Genomic DNA, 21,131 nt, shown 5'->3' with positions numbered 1-21,131 from the left:
GAGAAGGCACCACTCACAACAGTGTTGCCAACAACCGTATTAAAACTTTCTCTACGTCCCCAAAAAATTGGAGACCTTTTTTTTGGGATTGCCCTCGTATTCACGTTGCAGCCAGCTTGGACTCGAACCACCATCAGCATTTAGTAACTTTATTGTTCGTGCACCACGTGAAGAGACTTAACCTCGCCTAGTAGAAAAGGGAGTTTATTTCAATATGAAAAGAGATGCGGAGAACCCATCCAAGCTTGCAAGTGAGTATTATAGAATAAGTGTTCTGAATCAGAAGTGAATTTCATAGCTTCACAGGGCAAATGCAGTCAGCCTTTTATTTAACTTTTAAATACACGGTGTTTCTAAATTAATGTCGGGATTTCGCGCTTCGGGGTATTTATTATATAAAACTTAAAATTATAATTAGTACATGAAAGAGTAGCTCAAACAACCTACAAGTGTTCAATATGGGCACCTTTCGTCGCACACACATTAAGTCGACAGCCTAGTTCTTCCTAAACTCTGATTAGTGTTTGTGGTATAATTGTTGCAACGGCTGCCTTAATCCTGTTTCTTAGGTTGGGTAGGTCAGCTGGTAGTGAAGACACATACACACAATACTTTACGAACTCGACACGCTTTTCACTAACCCCTAATCAACTCGTACTCTTCCCTTTGCAAAGGCAGCCGGTATTTTCAAGCTGATGATACCATCTACAGATGTTATTATACAAGGTGTCTTTGAAAAGTTTGGTGAATTTGACCATAAAAAAAAAAAAGGAAGCAAGAGAAACAAGCAAAATAGCTTTACTGGCCTTCAAAGTATTCGCCATTAGCAACAATACACTTTTGACATCGGGTGTACAATTGTTGGAAACTGTCTGCAAACCCTTCTTTCGGTATGGCTTGAAGCACAGTTGTCACACGTTGGATCTCAGTAATGTCGGAAAAGTGTTGGCCTTTCAGAACTCCTTTGAAGCGGGGAAACAGCAAGAAGTCTGCGGGAGCCAGATCTGGAGAATATGGAGGGTGATCCAAAGGTGGAACCTGGTGCCTATCGAGGAATTGGGTTACACGGATCGCAGTGTGCGGCCGGGCGTTGTCATGGAGCAGATTCCACTGCCCATTCCGGTACTGTGGCCGAATCCAGCGTATGCGTAGCAGCAGCCGTTTCAAAACTCCCTCATAGTATTCCGCATTGACGGTTGTAGCCACGGGTACAATTTCACAATGAATCAAACCCTTACTGTCGAAAAAGACGATCAACAACGTCTTGATCCTGGATTGTGTCAAACGACTTTTTTTGGGAGGGGGTAACGACGTTGAACACCATGCCATGGATTGCCGCTTGGTCTCCAGATTGTATTGATAGCACCACGACTCATCCCCTGTAATTATTGTTTTCAAGAATTGCGAATTCCGGTCGCACATGTCGATAAAATCTCCAGAGGTTTCCATCCGGCATTGCCTTTGCTCTTCTGACAGCGAGTGCGGTACAAACCGGGCGCATATCTTAACGTTTATGCAAATGTTTGTGCACAATGGTGCCCGTATTGTCTAGGCTTATCTGCAACTCGCCAGCTATCATTCTTAAAGATAGTGGTTGATCTGCCGCAAGCATCCGTCGAACTCGTTCCACATTGTCTGGAGTTGTGCTTGTTGTAGAGTGCCCCGACCGCGGCTCATCTTTGACATCCTCCTTTCCTTCTGTAAAGCATTTAAACCACTCATTAACACACTTTTTACTCACTGCTTCCTGACCGTAAACTTTCACTAACATGGCATGTGTCTCCGTCGCCGTTTTGCCTAACTTGAAGCAAAACTTTATGCATTGCTCCATGTCACACTGACAGTCTTACTCACACTGACTGTGTTAAACTGCTAATAGCATGCGCTTCCTCTTATCTGTCGTAAAATGGCCGTTAGATGGCTCTAGATGACATTTCTCTCACTGCGTCTGCGTGAGTGCAAGATCCTAACCGGCCCTGTTTTTTAATTATGAGACCAATCACCGAACTTTTCGAACACACCTTGTATTATCACTTGGGGGATCACATCTGAACTTAATCCGGAACGCACATTGCGCAGTAACTACAGATTCGGTCTTTGTAAACTGCAGAACACAAATGGCTTTCTGTTTGCTAGTACCAAGAAACAGAATTGTTTGAATTGCTCTTTCATTTCATGTATTAATTATGATTTTAAGTTTTACGTAATAAATATTACAAAGCGTTAAAATATTCATTTAGAAACTCCCTGTATTTAGTTTTAGTTTAAGAATATTAACAAACTAATTTAATTGACGTTTTGGTCCTTATAAGCGTTTTCTATATTTTTTTGTTGTTTATTTTCATAAAACACATTAAACAACAATCTAAATAAATATGTATATGGGGGGGGGTATTTTTTTCCCGAGTTTTAGATAGGAGAGGAGACAATGGTGAAAGGAGTGCATAGGGCAAAATAAGTTGAAAACTACTGTTATAGAACATGCACCATTGAGTCCTGGATTTATTTAAGGTAAGATGCTGGGATCATCTGGCAACACGTGATGTCGGCGTGCCCAAGTCAAAAGGAAAAGTTCTTTAAACTTGGAGCATTTTTTTGTTTTTTGTTTTTGCGAGGGATTAAAAGTTGAGACTTACTGGCTTTAATTTTAACTCTCCAGTTGGTGCACCAGTCCTCTACAGTGTAAAGAAAATCTTGCATTTTAAGAAAAAACGCACCAGTTTAAAGGAACTTTTCCTTTTTCAAGAAGCCTGTCCCATTAGTTACAAAAGCCAAATATCTAGGAGTGATTCTTAACCATAATCTCACTTGGAGCAACCATATTAAGAATGTTAAAAATAAAGCAATTGGAATTATGTGCAGATTTCTTCCCGTAATTGGAAAATTTTCTAACCTTAGCCTAAGAACCAAGAGACATATTTATACTACTTGTATCCGACCTATTCTTTGTTATGCACCTCCAGCTTAGAATACTGCCTCTCCTAATCAATTACATCAACTTCAAATAGTACAGAATAAATTTCTTCGTATTATCACTGATGCTGATTTTATCATCCGAAATGAACTTCTTCATAGAGATCTTAAGCTTAAAACCATCACAGAATTTATTAAAAGAACAAATGAGAAATTCTCCTCTAAAGCTGTCCAATGCGACTATGTGAACTATTCCCAAGTCTTCAACTACGAAATACTCAATGAAGACCGCAACATAAGACCACTTGCTGCTCACACCTTCATGAGATGAGCTTCTTCTTCTCTTGCTCCTCAATAGGAGGCGGTAATTTCTTTCATTTTATCTGATAAAGACAGTGCTGTACTCTAAGTTGTTTGGATTGCTAGTGTAATGTTGTAACAGTCGTTGTATATTGATTTTCAGTTGTATGGGTTGAATTTGTGCAGTACTGAACTTTTGTTGTTGTTGTATAGCATTTTGAACCATGTTTTGCATTTGGCGTTTCTCTGAATTGTGAAGGATCTGTTCGGATTTTCTTCATCTTGTCAAGTTCCGTTCACCTGCTAGATGCCTTTGGCCTTTTTCCTTTTGGTACCCATCTCACTTTTCCTTTCTCCGTTTTCTCATCCGAGATGTTTTCCATTTCTTGAATTCATTATGTCATGTGCCCTTGGGCTTAATTTAAGGAACCGGTAACGTTGCACCTGCAATAGCTCGGTAATATAGAACTGTCTAAGTCTATAATATGAACGAAATATAATACTGTTAAGTGAACCTAGCGCCAGAGTGTCGCTATGGTAAACAAATAGAGTGAATTTTAAAGAATGCATTTATTCTATTGTGGTTTTTGCGCTGTCGACGAAGTAGATTTAATTCAATCCAATAAGTTTAAATAAAATGCAAGAAAAATGCACATAATTTAATTTTCCGTACAAGGAAGTCATATGGTGTTCACATCAGATTTTTTTCTGTACAACGTTGCCATGGCTCGCTTTGAAATCCTTGAGTTTGTTAATAAAAAATTCGTTAAAGTTTTATGAAATATGAAACTGATAATAAAACAAATTCCAGATTTTAAATTTGGGCTTCTACGTGCCCATATTCGTAGGAGAATTACGTCATTCAAAATTCGATGGCAAACCTGGTTTAATAGAACCTTATTTGAACCATGTGCATATGCCAAGACAAAAAGAGAAAAATCTGACGTGGCACCACATGACGTCCTTGTACTCCTATTAAATTATACACATATTTGCTACATTTCATTTAAACTTATTTCCTCGTATTTCATTAGATATATATTTCTCATTGAATCAATTCGGTTCTCATTTTGTGGCAAGGCAAAATCACATAAAACTTAAAACATCTTCATTAAAAATTGTATCAAATACAGTTAAAACACTTAAAACAACTTTTAAAATTAAAATTAGAACAAGCGAATTGCGAAACAAGCAATTCGACCAGCACATATGTATGGCTTGAATTTGTGCAGTTTTATAGTAGTATTGAACTTTTGTTGTTGTTGTATAGCATTTTGAACCATGTTTTGCATTTGTCGTTTCTCTGAATTGTGAAGGATCCGTTCGGATTTTCTTCATCTTGTCAAGTTCCGTTCACCTGCTAGATGCTTTTGGCCTTTTTCCTTTTGGTACCCATCTCACTTTTCCTTTCTCCGTTTTCTCATCCGAGATGTTTTCCATTTCCAGAATTTATTATGTCATGTTGGGCTTATTTTAAGGAACCGGCAACGTTGCGCCTGCAGTAGCTCGGTAATATAGAACTGTCTAAATCTTCCCGCTGTGAACGGCGTCATAGGCAAAGGACGAATATACACGTCCTTTGCCTATGACTAAGGTGGCAATTTTATCGCGGCTCAAATTTCTGAAGTTGTTTTTGCAAATTTTAGAAGTTTTCATAAAAATCAAACTTTTTGCGAAAATCAAGAATAAATCCGCATAATTTTTTCCTGTTATTTTTTTAGTTATTGTGAAATTATTTTTCACATTATATAATTTTAATATCCTTTTTTTCATTAAGATTTATGTGAAAAATGCAAGGCAAACTAATCCCATTTTAGAACTTTGAACTATGAATTATTACAGTTAACTATTATTTGTAATAGTTTTGATAGACTTGAGTGTGAAAAGGACTCTTAGTCTAATTAAATAAAGTTGCCCTCCGTTGTTTGTAGGTATCAACAAACGGTTTTGACAGCGAAATATCCTTTTCTCTAAACTTAAAATGTGTGAGTGTAATATAAAGTATCAAAATACCGTCCACTAAAATAAAAAAATTTGTACAGATTTTTTTAATGTTAATTGCATTGCCAGAATTTGAGTGATTTGTAAATGTGAATTTCAATTAAAAGTATGCAGTTTAATATTTGTTGATGTTCTAGATTACATGTGCATTTGTGTCATATCTGTTAGGTATGTTGAGGTGATAAAATGTTGGTACATCTCAGTTGTGAAATTCCATTTGTAATTCACAAGCCAAAAAATTTTACTGTTCCACTGGCAGTCGTTTCGCTGTTTTTCTCCTCTCTTTATATTGTTGCTACTGTTCAAAATAAAGATATACTTGTTACTTAATCTAGATATATCGAATGTTACTTTACTTGGAGAGTGTTTCTGTGTTTTAAAAGGTAAATATTTTGTTATCTAAAAACCTGAAATTATTTTAAAACATTTTTAAAGTACTTTTCGTTTATTTTTAAATAAAAGCATCACTAAAAGTTTCTGGAACTTGAATTTTCAGCCATAATTGTGCGTAGTTTAAAATTCTATGTGTGAATATCGCAATATGCTAGGTAATACAACATTATTATTTAAACTTCATGCCACGGACATAGTGTCATTTTCAAGTGTTTTCAAAGTATATAAAACAGTATATCATAACTTTGTCACTTTGAAATGTCTAAAATCGTAGAAGAGCAAATGTTATTTAGAAATTTATCACCTTTTGATAAAATGCTTCAACTTGAAGTGTTTCCCAATTCTCTAAGGAACCCTCAAATATAATAATATTGATAAAATATAAGTTTTATGTGTGGTTTAACCCCTTCGGAAGGACTGAATATCAGCACTGAAAATCTTTGAACGTCCAGAAGCTTTTGGATGAAAATAAAATAATTTTTCGCATTATTCTTCCTTAACTTCATCAGTGTGACTTATTTATTTCCACAGTCCAAAGAATAACTGAAGAGGAGGCGTCTTTCTGGTGTTGGAAATAAACGATAACGAGTCCCTTGGAAACATACCAGGGTAAGGTTTTAGCAAATGTTTCCAACAATGCAAGAATCGCTGGAATAGGAACATCCAATCATAAAATAATTCTATGGAAAGAGAGTGGTGTTCTAGATACGTAAATATACTTTTTATAGATAATTTTTTTAGATTTATTTATAAAGCTGTTCCAAAAATTTAACGTCTTTTCAATAAAGTATGATGCCAAAGCAAAGATCCTCAGTATATGTAACCTCCAAATTTTGGTACTCCGTTCTTCTAAAGAAATTAGCTCTTTGCATTCAGGTCTGGGGAACCTGTATTTAGATATTCTGCCTTACGTAAGTGGACATGAAGACTTGTTTTCAAACTTGGAGAAGATAACAAATTGTGTTAGTAGACGGGAATAAACAGCTATATCGGATGTGCTGCATTTGGCCTTTGATCCGAGCAGTAAGAATCAGTTGTATTTGGAAAACTGATAATCATCTGCAAAGTAGAATAAAAATGCATATGTACACCTTTAAAATATTATTGTGGTAATTTTAAAAAACTACAAAGTTGATTTCTAAATAAACAGTTATGGCCTAAAATAATATAAAACAAAACAGGCGAGTTGAGTTATGGGATCTGAATTACAGTCAAACCCTGATTTAGTGACTTCCAAATGGTTAATAAAAATTATTGTTAAATCCAGACAGAAATATGTTTTTAAAGCATGTCTCAATAGGGCTTTGCTTTGTTTCACATTTCAAAGCAATGCTGGCCATTATTGTCAACAATAGCATTAAAAACTGTTTTATCCGCTTCAAATATCTTAAAGTACTTTTTTACAAATTTGCAATAGTTGCTTGCATTTGAAATAGAGACTTTCATAATTGTTTCATCTATTCTATGGAAGGGCATGATTCCTTTTCTGTTCTGTCTTCGTCATGTATTTCTTCTGCTGGTTTGTTCAGTTGCAAAGATGAAGTTCGCTTTAAAAATTTCCTCCACGAAGACACCGTTCATTTTTGAAAGTAGCCCTGTCTTTATACAGTTTTATTGGAGAGAAACAGATCTACATTATCGCACAGCAAGGAACATGTGGAACAGCATGATCTGGAAGATTCGTGCGCCTCCAGTAGGGAAACAAAAATGTTTGATGATGTTATGCTTAAAATAAGATATTTCAACTCCGAAAATTTTTTATTAGTAAACAGTATGTATGAATATTATTTATTAGCAAACAATATGTAACTTATTAGTAAACAATATGTATTCTCCGTATATGAAGATAATTGCATTTCACTAAAATTTGAACATAAGATGGAGGACATGTTTTCTACAAGACTGGGATATTACGCCTAAACAGATGTAATAATTGGATGGATGTATAAAGATGTATCGCAGCATGAATTTCAGAGTTGAAATGCCCCTTTTAGGCAGCACAGTCAACAAACACATTCGCCATCCGAACAGAGGTGAACCGCTGTTACATATGTGCAACAGCATGATAATCACACCAGAAATTATTAAACTGCGCCAGACACCGGCTCCGGTACGTCTCAGTCTTTGAGATTAGCGTATTTCTAGCCGGGACCTTAAATTAGAGGGCCAAGGCAAACCACAATTTCCGCAGAAAATTCTTTTGATCTCTCACGCTCTATTTTAACAATAAGTAAGCTTTAAAAATCGATTTTAACTTCCGAATGCATGTCTGTTTCCTTGGGAAACAAACCCTTGGACGGAGGTTGAAGACTGAGGAAAGAATCCCCCCCCAAACCATACACGCATCAAAGGCTTATTTTTCAGAAAGTGTAATGAATTTATGAGAGCGGGTAAATTTTTCATTCTCGATTTCGAAAAAGCATCGGACTGCGTTTGGCACGAAGGATTAATTCACAAGCTCTCTAACTACCTGCTACCAAACAGCTTCATTAAGTTAATTATTTCTTAGATGAAAAGAAGAATCGTCCAAGTCAGATGTGGAGATTCTCTTTCTGATAAAAAGTTTACTTGCAGTGGTGTACCACAGGGTCAATTTAAGGCTCAAAACTTTTCAATATCTACATTAACTATTTACCTAACCCGCTAAATACTTAAATATGCACATGATACCGTCATACTCTCAAAATCTATACACCCTAAATTGTCTACTGACAAAGCACCTCCAAATGCTCAGTCGGTCTTCATAGGAGATACAAGAGATATGTTAGAGTCAACATTGAAGTCAAAATTGAAAATTAAATTCTTATAGGTATCTCGGGGTTATTATTGATCAATGCCTGACCTACAAAGAATATGTTACTGCTACAGTAAATAAGGAAACTGCGGCATTTATGGCTATTTATTGCATTATAGGAAGAAAATTTAAATTAAGCAGCCGCATGAAAAGAACTCTTTATTTAACTTTAATTCGCCCTGTCATGCTTTATGCCGTCTCGGCTTGGGCAAATGCTTTGAAAACAGAAAGATTAAGGATAAACATCTTCCAAAACAAAATACTTAGCATCAATGCTCTGTGGCTTGTTCGAAATTCCCACATCCATAAAGAATTAAAGATAAAATGCATCCATGACGAAATCCGAATCGCAGCACATAATTTCTTTCAAAAAATACAAAATTCTGTCCTTATCGAGCCATTTAAGAAGTTGTAAACTATGATCAAACAATTGGAAACACTGTTAAAAGACCTAGAACGATTCACCACAACTCGCGCTGGTGGTAGTAAATTTGTACATATGTAAATAGAAGTTTTCATTCTTCTGCTTTTACTTCTCCTGACAAAGCAGGAAATGAACTTTGAACTACATGGTAAAGCAGGCATCCACTTTCCTGTCGTTCCTAATTTCAGCTTACAATTTCCTACCAGAATGTCTTTTCAGAATCGCGGTTAAATGCAAATGAAGGAAGAGCAGTATTTAAAGTCGAAGTTCCACTGACTTCGTTAAAGAGCCAGAGATTCTGACTAGAGCGCGTTCGCCTTTTGGCTACACTCTGTCTAAGCTATTACTATGCTCGGCCGTATTTCAGGCCCTTGATAGCTTCGCCGTTTAGTTAGCTTTTAAGGCGCCAACTCCTGCAGAATTTTGATAGCTTCGGCTATATCCTTTTAGTTAAGCATTAATTAAGTTTTAGTTCTTAGTATTCTTGAGTTAAAGCCCAAGTGGAGGCTGTTCCGAACGTCCTGAGCAAGGGCCATCTGTAAATTTTATTTTAAGCAATAAAGGGTAATTAAACCTTGAGTTTCTGACCTCTGAACTAAAGCGATTATTCGCTTACCAGTTCTCAAGGTTTCACACACTTAGCTGTAAATTCTAGAGAGGAACCTTATAACCTTAAAAAACGAACACGCTGTCGGCATTAGATTTTCGCTGATGTCAACCCAAGTGCATCTGCGCCATTTCGAAGAATTGAATGGAATTTGGAAAAACCATGGTCACTAAACGCATCGTTCATCATATTTACTGAGTTATTTCATGGAATTCCAATATATTTTGTATTTTCAAGTCGTGCATATCATCGTAAAAAGCCTTCTTAAAAGTGCCAATGTGACTTGAACTGTACCGAGGAATTCATGCTAAAACAATATTAGTGCAGGTAAGTGATTATTATTTAAAACAAAATTCTTATAAATATGCCTAACTCGATGCAACCAGAACCACAAATAACACGTGTTGCGGTGAAGCCACCACTGTTCTGGAAAAATAACCCACCATCATTGTCGGGTGCACAAATCGAAGCACAGTTTTCTATTTTTATTATAGAAGTTTCACATTAGTGAAGACTCCACAAAATTCAACCATGTAGTTGCAGCAATTGAGTCTGATATTTTGAATTCAGTGCATGGCTTGATCCTTAAACATCCAGATAGTGATAAATATTCTAAATTAAAAGAGTGGCTCATATAAATATATTCCAAAGGTGTATCTTCAAAAAATACGTATCTTACTACAAGGACTTGAACATTGTCACCTTTATACTTGCTCACACGGAAGCGTGATCTGGCAGGAAACCATTTCAGCGATGACTTACTAAAATCGCTATGGCTTTCAGGCCTTCATAGTAATACACAGATCATTCTCGCTGTCTCCAATGAAGACCTAACTCGCTTGGCTACGGCCGACAAAATTAACGAGCTAGTTGCTCCAGTATATGTCAGTGCTGCTAGTACCGCATCTTCGAGTCCGTCCCTGGAACAACAAGTGGCTGACTTGAGAAAAAAGTGTCTCAATTATCGACAAGTCTGCATGGTTCACACCGATACCACCGACGCAAGAAATTTCTCAGTAGAAGTAGAAGTTGAACTCGTAATATTGCGCAAACACAATACAAAGAATCTGAAAATGGCATACGTTTTTACCATATGAATTTTGATGCTCAAGCACGAAAGTGTGCTTCTCCATGTACTTTTGAAAAACCGGGAAACTAAGTGGGCGGTCTTCTGCTGGTCAACTGAATGTCTGTCCCATTGACAGAATTCTACTAGCTGACCGTTCAACTAAATTGCGTTTCCTCGTAAACACTGGGACAGATATATCAGTGCTCCCAGGAGTAATACAAGTGCTAACAACCTTAATAAACTGCTGTACTGTATGCAGCCCTAATGGCACACGGATTGCTACCTATGGTACCAAACTCTTAACTATTGATTTGAATTTGCGTCGAACTTTCAATTGGCCTTTCGTTGTAGTAGATGTCACACAACCCATAATTGGTGTTGATTCCTTGACCCATTTCCGCTTCTTAGTGGATGTCAAGAATAATTGTTTAATTGATGCTACAACCAAGGTACATGAAAGGGTCAAGTCTGTTCCATTTCAAGTGTACCTACGATCATAACTGTTGTCTCGAGTGAAACACAGTTTCATGATTTATTATTATTAGTAGTGGTAATGGAGGACGTGAGCACCATCCCTATACCATTACGGTTAATCGGTTTTGCCCACGTCCGCCTTTGTCTAGTGTTTATTATTAATCCTTGAATTTTTACATGGCCATATTGTGGCTGGCTTACAGATAAATTCTATTCACATTAACATAACTTATTACATACAAATGTTGGTTGGAGAATTAAGAGGGTGCCTATGAAATAAAGTTAAGAAGTGACGTGTACGTACTACCTTTTTTCTAGTATGATATATTACCCTTCAGAAATGGAATCTACATTGTTTCACAATAATTGATAAGAAAAATGTTCGCCACAACAATCACTGCATGCTATAGTGGCACAAAAAACCATGCGCGTTAACCACTGTTCTCTCGAACGGGAAAATTATGCTACTTACTAAACAGACTGGAAGAAGTGAAAAATATTTATAGTGAAAAATATTTAGTTAATGCTACACAAGGTATTATTACTTTACATATTAGGATTTGTGTGAAACAAACCTCACCTGTGGCGACCACATTCTCGCAGCTTCATCATATGATGGCAGGAGAGAGTCATATGGTGGTGGGCCATCTTTGGGGAGGTAACACGTTTGCTCAGGCACTAAATGTTTCATGGATTGGCGTCTTGATCTTGTGACTAACCAGCGGCACAAATGGCTAAAAAAGAAGTCATTCTTTCATTATTATTAATTCACCTTGTTTATTTGGATCAAGTAACCTAAAGTAAAATTCTGCGGAATATTTCTCCGCAAGATTGTTAGGAGTTCCACAAGAAATGGTAATTCGAAGCAAATTTTTTAATTTTATTAGTTAAAGAACTAGAACCACTAAACTATATTTTCATGTGGGCATTATGAGGTTACAAAATTCGTGAAAATTAAAAGGATTAGTTCTAGAGTTTTTTTTTTTCCCTAAAGCAGGAGACGGGAAAAATGTGCAATGCCCTCGCCGAAATTGGAACGCCAGGACCTCCTAAATAACGCGAATATTCCTGTTACACCACAAAGGCATGAGGAAAACAGGGAGAAAATACCTTACATACTCCCTCTCTTAAAGGGGGCCTGGGGATTACGGGACCCAGTCGCTAAATCCCGGTGACAGGGGGTTAGGCCTAGACCAAGTAGGCGGGCGCCTAGGGTCCCGACTGCAAAATAGCCCCCTTTGTTTAGCAGTCGGGGCACTAAGAAGCCCGAGCACGAGCATCTCTCATTACGTCGACGAGGGCCAGGGCCCCAGTGCCAGTGAAAGAGCAGGTAAAGATGAGCCTGCCAGGGCGTCGGGGCATCCTTCATCTATAAATAGCCGAAGCAAGATGCATCTGAAACCATTTCACAAAACGGCATTTCCGTGCGTGTTTCGCTTAGTGAGGTCATCGCCATCTGCATTCTTTGCTGTATGTAGATTCAGAGTTGTATTACTGTAAATGATTTGTCATCACTGATTTGCGGACAACTCGACTTTGATTTTGCGCTCGGGTCTTGTCTGTTATAAAAATTATCGACTGTCTTGATTATGCAGACTTAATAAAAGATTTTGACAAAATGAAAGTACGCTACTATGCTACATGTACTACATAATACATTAGGTGATACTTAGTTATTCAGTACATTAGGTAATACTCAGTTATCCTGAATCCTTTAATATGATATAAAAGATAAGGTAAGATATTATATACGGATAAAATAATTCTGCATTTACATGTACACATGCCAGGTGTTTCTACATTAAGGTTTGAATTGCATACTAACCTACAATGCTACAAAGTACATTAGGTAATACTCAGTTACTCACGTCGTCAGTACTCAGTAGAGTAGATTCTTCTGACATGTTCATGTAATATGATTATATACGGACAAAACCCCCGTTTATGCTGTACCGCGGGTTCACGAAAGGTCAGGAAAAGTCCAGACTAGTGATGTTTTCGGACGAACTGCGTACATTACGTACGCTAATGAATTTTGCTTTTTGCTCTTCTGGAAAGCGTGTCTTTCAGTCAAATTTCACTGTCCGTTTCTGTCTTCGGTGGTCTTAGCCCCTCGCACCACCCCTAAAGGTTGGGGGCTCCGCCCCCATCACTCGTTTCGCCTAGGGCCCATGCCAGCTAAGAACGGCCCTGCTGCTGGTGACGAAATGTCGTCCACCACTTTTTTTTTAGTTCGGGCGCCACTGTATTAGGTTTTTTGAAGCAGGAGAGCTGAACAATGTGCTACTTCCTCGCCGGGATTCGAATCTTGGACCTCTCGAATACGCGTTGAGTATGCTTACATTGCACCACAAAGGCATTTAGCAATTGCTAATTGCTCCAAGAAGGGAGAAAATACCCTGTAGAGACATTCGGTTATTTCTAGCAGGAGATAGTAAAAATGAGCAATGTCCTCGCCGGGACTCGAACCACGGACCTCTCGAATACGCGCCGAATGTGCTGACCATTACACCACGAAGGCATGTTAAGAAGGCAGGATAAATATCTTATATACTGCCTCTTTTAAAGGGCGACTGGGGATTAGAGGACCCAATCGCAAAATACTGTTGGTGGAGAGTCACCATCCACCCCTTTTTTACTGTAGAGACATTAGGTTATTTGGAGCAGGAGACATGAAAAATTAGCAATGCCCTCTCCGGAGTTCGAACCACGGACATCTCAAATACGCGCCGAGTGTGCTGACCATTACACCACGAAGGCATGCTAAGAAGGCGGGAGAAATACCTTATAACCTTATGTAGGTTTTATGAAAGAGAATTTAACGTAACTATCTGTTTTTTTTAAGGGGGAGGGCAGAGAATTAAAGCTAGTCTGAAAACAGTACGCCTGAATAAAACTGGAGTTATATCAAGTAGCTAATCCCTCAGATCAAATGCATCCGTTCATATAGAAATTAACAGAAGCTTATTACTCAGTTCACTAGCGCACTTGTAGTGTGCCCATCAGCAAGCGTTTATGTGGTGGTCTCCAATTTCAACCACGGCCTGAATAAGCCATACAGGACCTTAATCAAAACTCTCTTTCGGGAGTTCTCAGTATCTGCTTTGCACTTATATAAGGGAAGAAACATAATTATATAAAAATATAGTATGATTTAAAGGTCCTCTAGAACATAGACCTGTAGGACTGGGTAGTAACCAGACCCTAGTCCTAAGATAGATTTCATTTAATCATTTTATTAGAAGAAGACTTCATCAAGGCTATACAAAGCTCCATAAACACGTTTTATTTTAAATATGCATTAACAAGAGTTGGCTGTAAATTTCAATACTCAGCTTTTGATAGTAGATAACAGCGATATAACGGGATTTCTAGTTGAGGGTCTCGGTTTCAAGTTCCAGTTAAGTTGTACTTCTAATTTTTCTTTAGCTCAAAAGACCCATTGGTCTCGAATGAATATTATTATCTCGACACGGCATTTTGCTTTGATTTATTACAAACGCACATCACTTTTCAAATTATTCCTACCAAATACAGACGCTATTCGTTATTATTATTTTTTTTACCTTTTTCGTTTTATTTATAGAAATACAGGGTGATTCATTAAGAAGTATACAGTTTCAATACACAATAAATCAAGAACAATGTAAGATATTATATGTTACCCATAACAGAATTGTATGGGATTATTTTAAGTTTTATGAGAGACAGTCACAGATGATCTATGTGTGAACTCCTAGTCACACATAGAGTCGGCAATCCATTTCCGCCCAAACGCGTGTTAATGCATCTGAATCTGTAAAGACATTGTAGAGTTCCTCACTTTGGAATTCGAAGTTAATGTTGGAAGTGAAGAATCTAAGAACTTAGACGAGAAAGATGAAAGATTGTGGAATGAGAAAAACGCTGACGCCGTAGCAGGCGATTCAGTTTTCCACAGAAAAGAATGCAAAAAATTCTTTGGGAAAAAATAAAGTTAACATTTACGGGACAAGCCGAAGATCGAAAAATAGATGCTGGTAATGAGTTAAAAAATTTAGAAATGAAGTTGCATGAGTCGGCTAATGATTATATCGCAAGAGCGAGAGGAATAGCAACTAAGTGCCAATCGCAAGGACTATATGTATCTCCTCGGGAGCTGGTGTTTTACACAGTCCGTTGACTTCGCGGAAAATTCTCTCGAATTAGGGAAATTGTAAAAACTCAGCGTGAAAAAACAATTGATGAAGTACTCGAAATACTCCGTGAGGAAGAGTCCGTTCACAATTCAACGAACGGGAAACGACCTGATGGAACCAACGCAGAGGCGTTCAAATCAAGAAGGAATAAAAACTATAAGCCAAGAATTTGTTACATTTGTCGACGGCCTGGTCACATCGCGAAGGACTGCTATTACAGAAACAAGATTCCAAAAAGTGAGTTATCCAAAGGTAACAAGGAAAGAAAGAAGTCACAACCTACAAGTGTGAACGTTTCATCTCGTTCTGATGAAAGAGAGAATGATTTTGCTCTTCAACTTACGCGTGGAAAAAATTATGAATGTGATAAAATTTGGTTGCTGGATAGTGGTGCAACTGGACACATAGCAAAAAACTTCTTTTGGTTTCAGAATATACACCAGAGGTGAGGGAGATTTACCAGGCAGGTAAACATTCAAAAATATTTTCAGAAGGTATTGGTACTGTTAAAGCAAAAACTATAAATACAAAGAATTCTAGTTTTATTAATGTAGTGGGGGAGTTGAAGATGCTAAATAACAATTCCAACGTTGTTTTCCACACCACAGAACATTTAATAAAGATAATCAGAAGAAGGTACAGATTAGATTAATCACAAGTGCCGTTTGATACAAACAGGATTCTGTATAGCTTTTACCAGTCTTACCACATAACCGATTAGTGCCTACTGATACTTGCTGATGTATTAAACAGTTTAATTTACCACCTTCGCGTGGAAAACTACAGTTCCTTATTCTACACCTTCACGTGTAGACAGACATCTCACCACCTTCGCGTGGGATAGCAGAAGAGTCTCTGTCATACTCCTCTTTCACCTCTGCTGCTCTTTCTCCTCTTTCACTGCTGGCGCATCGGTGAGGCCCTCTGGTGGTTGTGTCGCACTTCCAGATACTACAACTCGGCCTTCCTGACATTTGTTCGTCCACGAAAACACGGATCAGCAACACTGGAACATCAAGACAGCACCTGAAAATAAATTAAAAAAAAACAAAAGAAAAGAAAAAGAAAAAAAAAGAAAGAAGTGTGGAAGGACCACACACAGTCCTATATAGTAGAAGTCCACGGCTTCATGAGATCAGCTGCTGTAGTGGTACATCCAGGACCTTCATGGTGTCCCACTTTTTCCACCTGGTAACGATCTTTGCCTTTCCTCGCTGTTACACGATATGGGCCGAAGAACTTTGGCCTTAACTTTAGTCCACCTCCATACTGCGTTCTTTGTATGGCAACTAAGTCGTTCACATTGTATACTTGTGCCTCTTTTCTCTTCTTGTTGTATGTTTTTCTATTCACTTCCTGAATTTTTAGAATGTTTTTCCTTGCTTCCTCTCTCATATCTTCTCGATCTTTCATCATAATATTTCTTTCTTCTTCTTCAAGAATTTTCATAATCTTTAAGTCCTCTCGATTTCACATTTTAACACCAGTGAGAAGCTCAAATGGAGAACTCTTTGTGCTTTTGCTCTTCTTTGTGCTTCTGTTCAAGATCCGTTGTACATCTCCAACATATTTGTACCACTTGGTTGGATCATCTATGGATAATTTAGATAGGACTGGAATCAGAGTGAGATGAATCCTTTCTACTTGTCCATTTCCTCTAGGAACGCCTGTAGTTGTAAATATGTGCTGGATCTTCTCCTGACTACAGTAATCTTCAAAGTCTTTATAGAGGTAAATGCCGTACCTTTGTCACTTATAATTCTCAAAGGATTACCGAAAATTGATTGTTGCAGTTTCAGCTTCTGCAATGCCTCTTGAGCTGATGTAGACTTTACTGGATAGAGCCATACGAACTTAGTGAATGCATCAACCACGGTTAAGATGTGATTGTAGTTCTTATTTGTCGAAGGTAATGGTCCTATAAAATCGATATGAAAAGTGCTCAAAGGGATACTATCTTTTGGTATGGGATTCAGCAATCCTTCGCTCTTACCTCGCTTTCTGTCGCACAAAATACATTCTACACAATTTGAAATAACTTGCTCAATTCGTTTTCTAAGGTTAGGAATATAAAAGTCGGTTTTCAGCAGATCTTCTGTTTTAGACACTGCGAAATGTCCCTTGTTGTGGATACTACGTATGATTTCTAACTCTAATGCTTCGTGTACCACAAGTAGCTCACGACCACTGTCGAACTTGTATAATACTCCATTTTTCACTAGAAAATCTTTCTTTAGTCCTTGCTCGACTAAGGATTTTAGCAACTGGAGACGCTCATCACTTCTTTGCGCAGCTGCAATTTTGGCTGTAATTTCTCCCTGAGAACAAGTAACCATCATGACCGCGTTTCTACTTAATGAATCCACATGCTTCATTTGTTGCCCAGATCTGTGAGCAATTTCATAGTCAAATTCTTCTAGAAGTAACGCCCATCTCGCCGCTTTAGGGGTTAGATCTTTCTTAAACATGGTCTTCTGGAAAGCATCGCAATCCGTAACTATCCTGACCTTAGATCCTAAAAGGTAATTCCTGAATTTCTTTAGAGCTTCTACTATAGCTAAAACTTCAAGCTCATAACTAGATAGCTTCTCTTGTTGGAGACTAGTTTTTTTACTCATGAAGTAAATGGGGTGTAACTGTCCATCATCTGACTTTTGTAGCAATACAGCGCCGAAACCATGACTGCTTGCGTCTGTATGCAATTCTAATGGTGCTCCTTGTTTAAAAATATGAAGAACCGGACTTGTAGATAAAAGTTCTTTCAATTTATTAAATGCATCTTTTTGCTCAGGCCCAAATTTGAATTCTGCTCCGTTACGAAGAAGATCACTTAGTGGTTTCGCTATTTTTGAATAATTGGCAATAAATTTCCTAAAATACCCAGTAAGACCCAAGAAATTTTGAATCTGCTTAAGATTTTTGGGTTCCGGGAAATTTTCAACAGCCCTGGTTTTTTCAGTAGAGGGGCGAATTGTACCATCCTCAATAACATACCCGAGAAATTCTATTTTTCTTTTCAAAAATTGACATTTCTTAAAATTAATCTCCAAACCATATTCTTTGGCTACTTCTAAAACGCGTTTCAACTTTTCTAAACCTTCGTTCTCGTTTCGTGCTGGAATAATAAAATCGTCCATGTAAGTAACAACAGTGTCATCCCGAATTAAATCTCTAAACACATTATAAATAAATCTTTGGAATACACTAGGGGACGTGCACAAACCAAAAGGTGCTTTTAGAAATTCGTACAAGCCTGCATGAGTAATAAATGCCAAATATTTAGTGCAGTTTTCCTCAACTGGAACATGAAAAAAACCATTTTTTAAGTCTAATGTCGAAAAAACCTTTGCTTCACCCAAACGATCTAAAACTTCTTCTACTTGTGCCATAGGAAAAGAATCCTTAACTATTTTTTTATTTAACTGCCTAAAGTCAACACAAATCCGTGTCTTCCCCGATTTTTTTCTACACAAAACAATTGGCGAAGCATATTCGGAACACGACGGCTTTATAATCCCATCCTTTAGCCATTCATCTATTTGATTATCAACAATGTTTTGATCAGCAAAAGGAATTCTCCTCGAACGCTGAGAAACTGGAATATCATCTTTTAATATTACTTTCATTTTTAAGTCTGTACTGCGCAGCTTTTCTAACGGTTTATACTCATTAATAAGAGTGGAAACAGTATTGCGTAATCCTTCATCTTTAATATGCCATAAATCTGTTTCGCTGTCTGCCTCAATGGCTGCAGAAATAAAAGACAAAAAATTCCTTTCTGAAGAGACGGAATCATTTTCATATTGCGTAGTCATCACCTGGTCACAACAGATCATTTTTAGACAGGAAGGGGGGGGGGAATACAGTCTGTTATCAATTCATCAACCATCGCTGCTTCTATATCTTTTTGTTTTTTGCTTTCGCATAAAGAAAAAATAAACTTCGCCGTTTCCGCTTTAACCACGTGACCAAACGAACTTTTGAGTTCTATACATCCACTTGATAATTTATTCGGAAAAAGGGATTTCTTTACAACTATCAATTCACTTCCAGAATCTATTAAACATTTTACTTTCTTACCATCAATCAACAGTTCAATAAATTCTAACTTATTTCTAGCTGCATTATCCGATTCAATCTCTAACCCAGATACCTTTTTTGGAGACGAACTTTCCTCCTTTTCAAAACGTTTGGGACAATTTCTCGCAAAGTGAAATAATTCCCCTTTACTCCCACAAACATAGCAAATACGTTCTGGTTTACTACTACCCTGATTTACAAACTTCCCTGAATCCTTGAAATTGCTCTGAGCTTTTCTAAGATTGTTTTTGGAAAAATTAAGCTTTTTATTTTCTGGAGTTTCGATTCGCGTGTTACTGGTATCAATTTAAGATTTAGCCCTGGATGAATAAAATAAATCACATTCTCTCCCCAATTGATTAGGTGGGTACCAACTTTGACCCTCCCGAACACTAATATGTTCCTTTGTTTTAGAATCCAGAGTTTCATACAACTTATCAGATACAATATGATCACACAATTTTTTCTCCTCTCTTATCTACCTCTCTTAACTTGCAATAATAATTGAAAGTTGCACTGAGTCGAGACGCGAACTGAACATGCGATTCAGATGAATGTCTCTGCGCATTTTTAAAATTGTTCAAACACTCACGCGGTGTTGGCTGAAATTCTTTCAAGATTAGAGTTTATAATTTATCATAATCCGCGATTTCTTGTTCAGAAACATAAGTTAGAACATTATTACATTTATCACCTAACAAATTAATCAACACTTCTGATTTTAACTCCACTGGTACACTTTTAGTAGTAAAAGCTTTCTCAAATGACTGAAAAAACAAATGCATAGCTTCCGGTTTCTGAGGTACAGCTATAGTTAGTGTTTTGACGCTTTTAATAATATCTTCAACACTAGTCTGCGCGTTTCCTCTATCACTCGATAATGATTGTTATTTTAAACTTTCTAATTCAATCTACTTCTCAATTTGAGCTAATTTAAGACGTTCGATCTCTAACAGATAGTGTTCATTACTTGTTTTAGGTGTCCGATCCTCTGCGATCGACTTGACGACGCCACGAACAAATTCAACGTTCGTTTTGAAAACATCAGAATTTTCGATAATTTTTCTAATGTCAGCTTTTTTAGCATTTTCTGGAACAGTCTGTCCAATTTGTTCCGCAATTAATATTAAATCACTTTTCTTTAAATTATTTAGGAAACTCATTTTAAAAACGAAACAAAAGTATCACTATCTTCAAGAAAGAAATAAAGCAAAGTTTTCACAGTACCTTCTCTGAAGTATCCAAGTATGAAGTATCCAAATATCCAAATATCTCGGACAGGCCCCCAGATTTTCTGTATTGGGGGAGTTGAAGATGCTAAATAACAATTCCAACGTTGTTTTCCACACCACAGAACATTTAATAAAGATAATCAGAAGAAGGTACAGATTAGATTAATCACAAGTGCCGTTTGATACAAACAGGATTCTGTATAGCTTTTACCAGTCTTGCCACATAAACGATTAGTGCCTACTGGCACTTGATGATGTATTAAACAGTTTAATTTACCACCTTCGCGTGGAAAACTACAGTTCCTTATTCGACACCTTCACGTGTAGACAGACATCTCACCACCTTCGCATGGGATAGCAGAAGAGTCTCTGTCATACTCCTCTTTCACCTCGCTGCTGGCGCATCGGTGAGGCCCTCTGGTGGTTGTGTCGCACTTCCAGATACTACATTAATTTAACTATTAGTGATGTTAGTTATATTCCTGATTTAAGAAATAACTTATTGTCACTCACTACCTAAATGAATAAAGGATGTAAAATTGAATCAAGGAATAATTCTGTATTAATTTTTAGTAGGTGTAATGAATTACTTTTTAAAGCATTTAAGAATAACGGTAGGCTTGAAGTTAATTTAGAACCATATTATAATTCTGAATCTTGCTTTGC

At 37.3% G+C, this 21,131-nt stretch overlaps 1 protein-coding gene and 1 pseudogene across 2 annotated transcripts in view; both read right to left on the bottom strand.

Annotated features, from left to right (window-relative positions):
* Positions 1–1,504: 1,504 nt before the first annotated feature.
* Positions 1,505–1,831, bottom strand: LOC146998607 (protein GVQW3 pseudogene; annotated as a pseudogene).
* A 4,495-nt stretch (positions 1,832–6,326) lies between these two features.
* Positions 6,327–21,131, bottom strand: part of LOC118204391 (uncharacterized) — a 48,018-nt gene continuing 33,213 nt past the window's right edge. Inside the window, exons 4-5 of one of the 2 annotated variants that reach the window (XM_085811265.1) lie at positions 11,556–11,709; positions 6,327–6,666 (exon numbers count right to left, since the gene is read on the bottom strand). In XM_085811265.1, coding sequence (XP_085667391.1) covers positions 6,592–6,666; positions 11,556–11,709 — 229 coding nt within the window. In that variant the 3' untranslated portion in view covers positions 6,327–6,591. Of the gene's footprint in view, positions 6,667–11,555; positions 11,710–20,460; positions 20,528–21,131 lie in introns of those variants that run through there. The other variant, XM_085811266.1, reaches the window with a different exon arrangement.

The sequence above is a fragment of the Stegodyphus dumicola genome, chromosome 2, assembly GCF_044657685.1.
Source record: "Stegodyphus dumicola isolate Sdum_Otavi_A_Nest chromosome 2, ASM4465768v1".
NCBI classification, from domain to species: domain Eukaryota; kingdom Metazoa; phylum Arthropoda; class Arachnida; order Araneae; family Eresidae; genus Stegodyphus; species Stegodyphus dumicola.
This window is presented reverse-complemented; position numbering and strand designations above follow the sequence as displayed.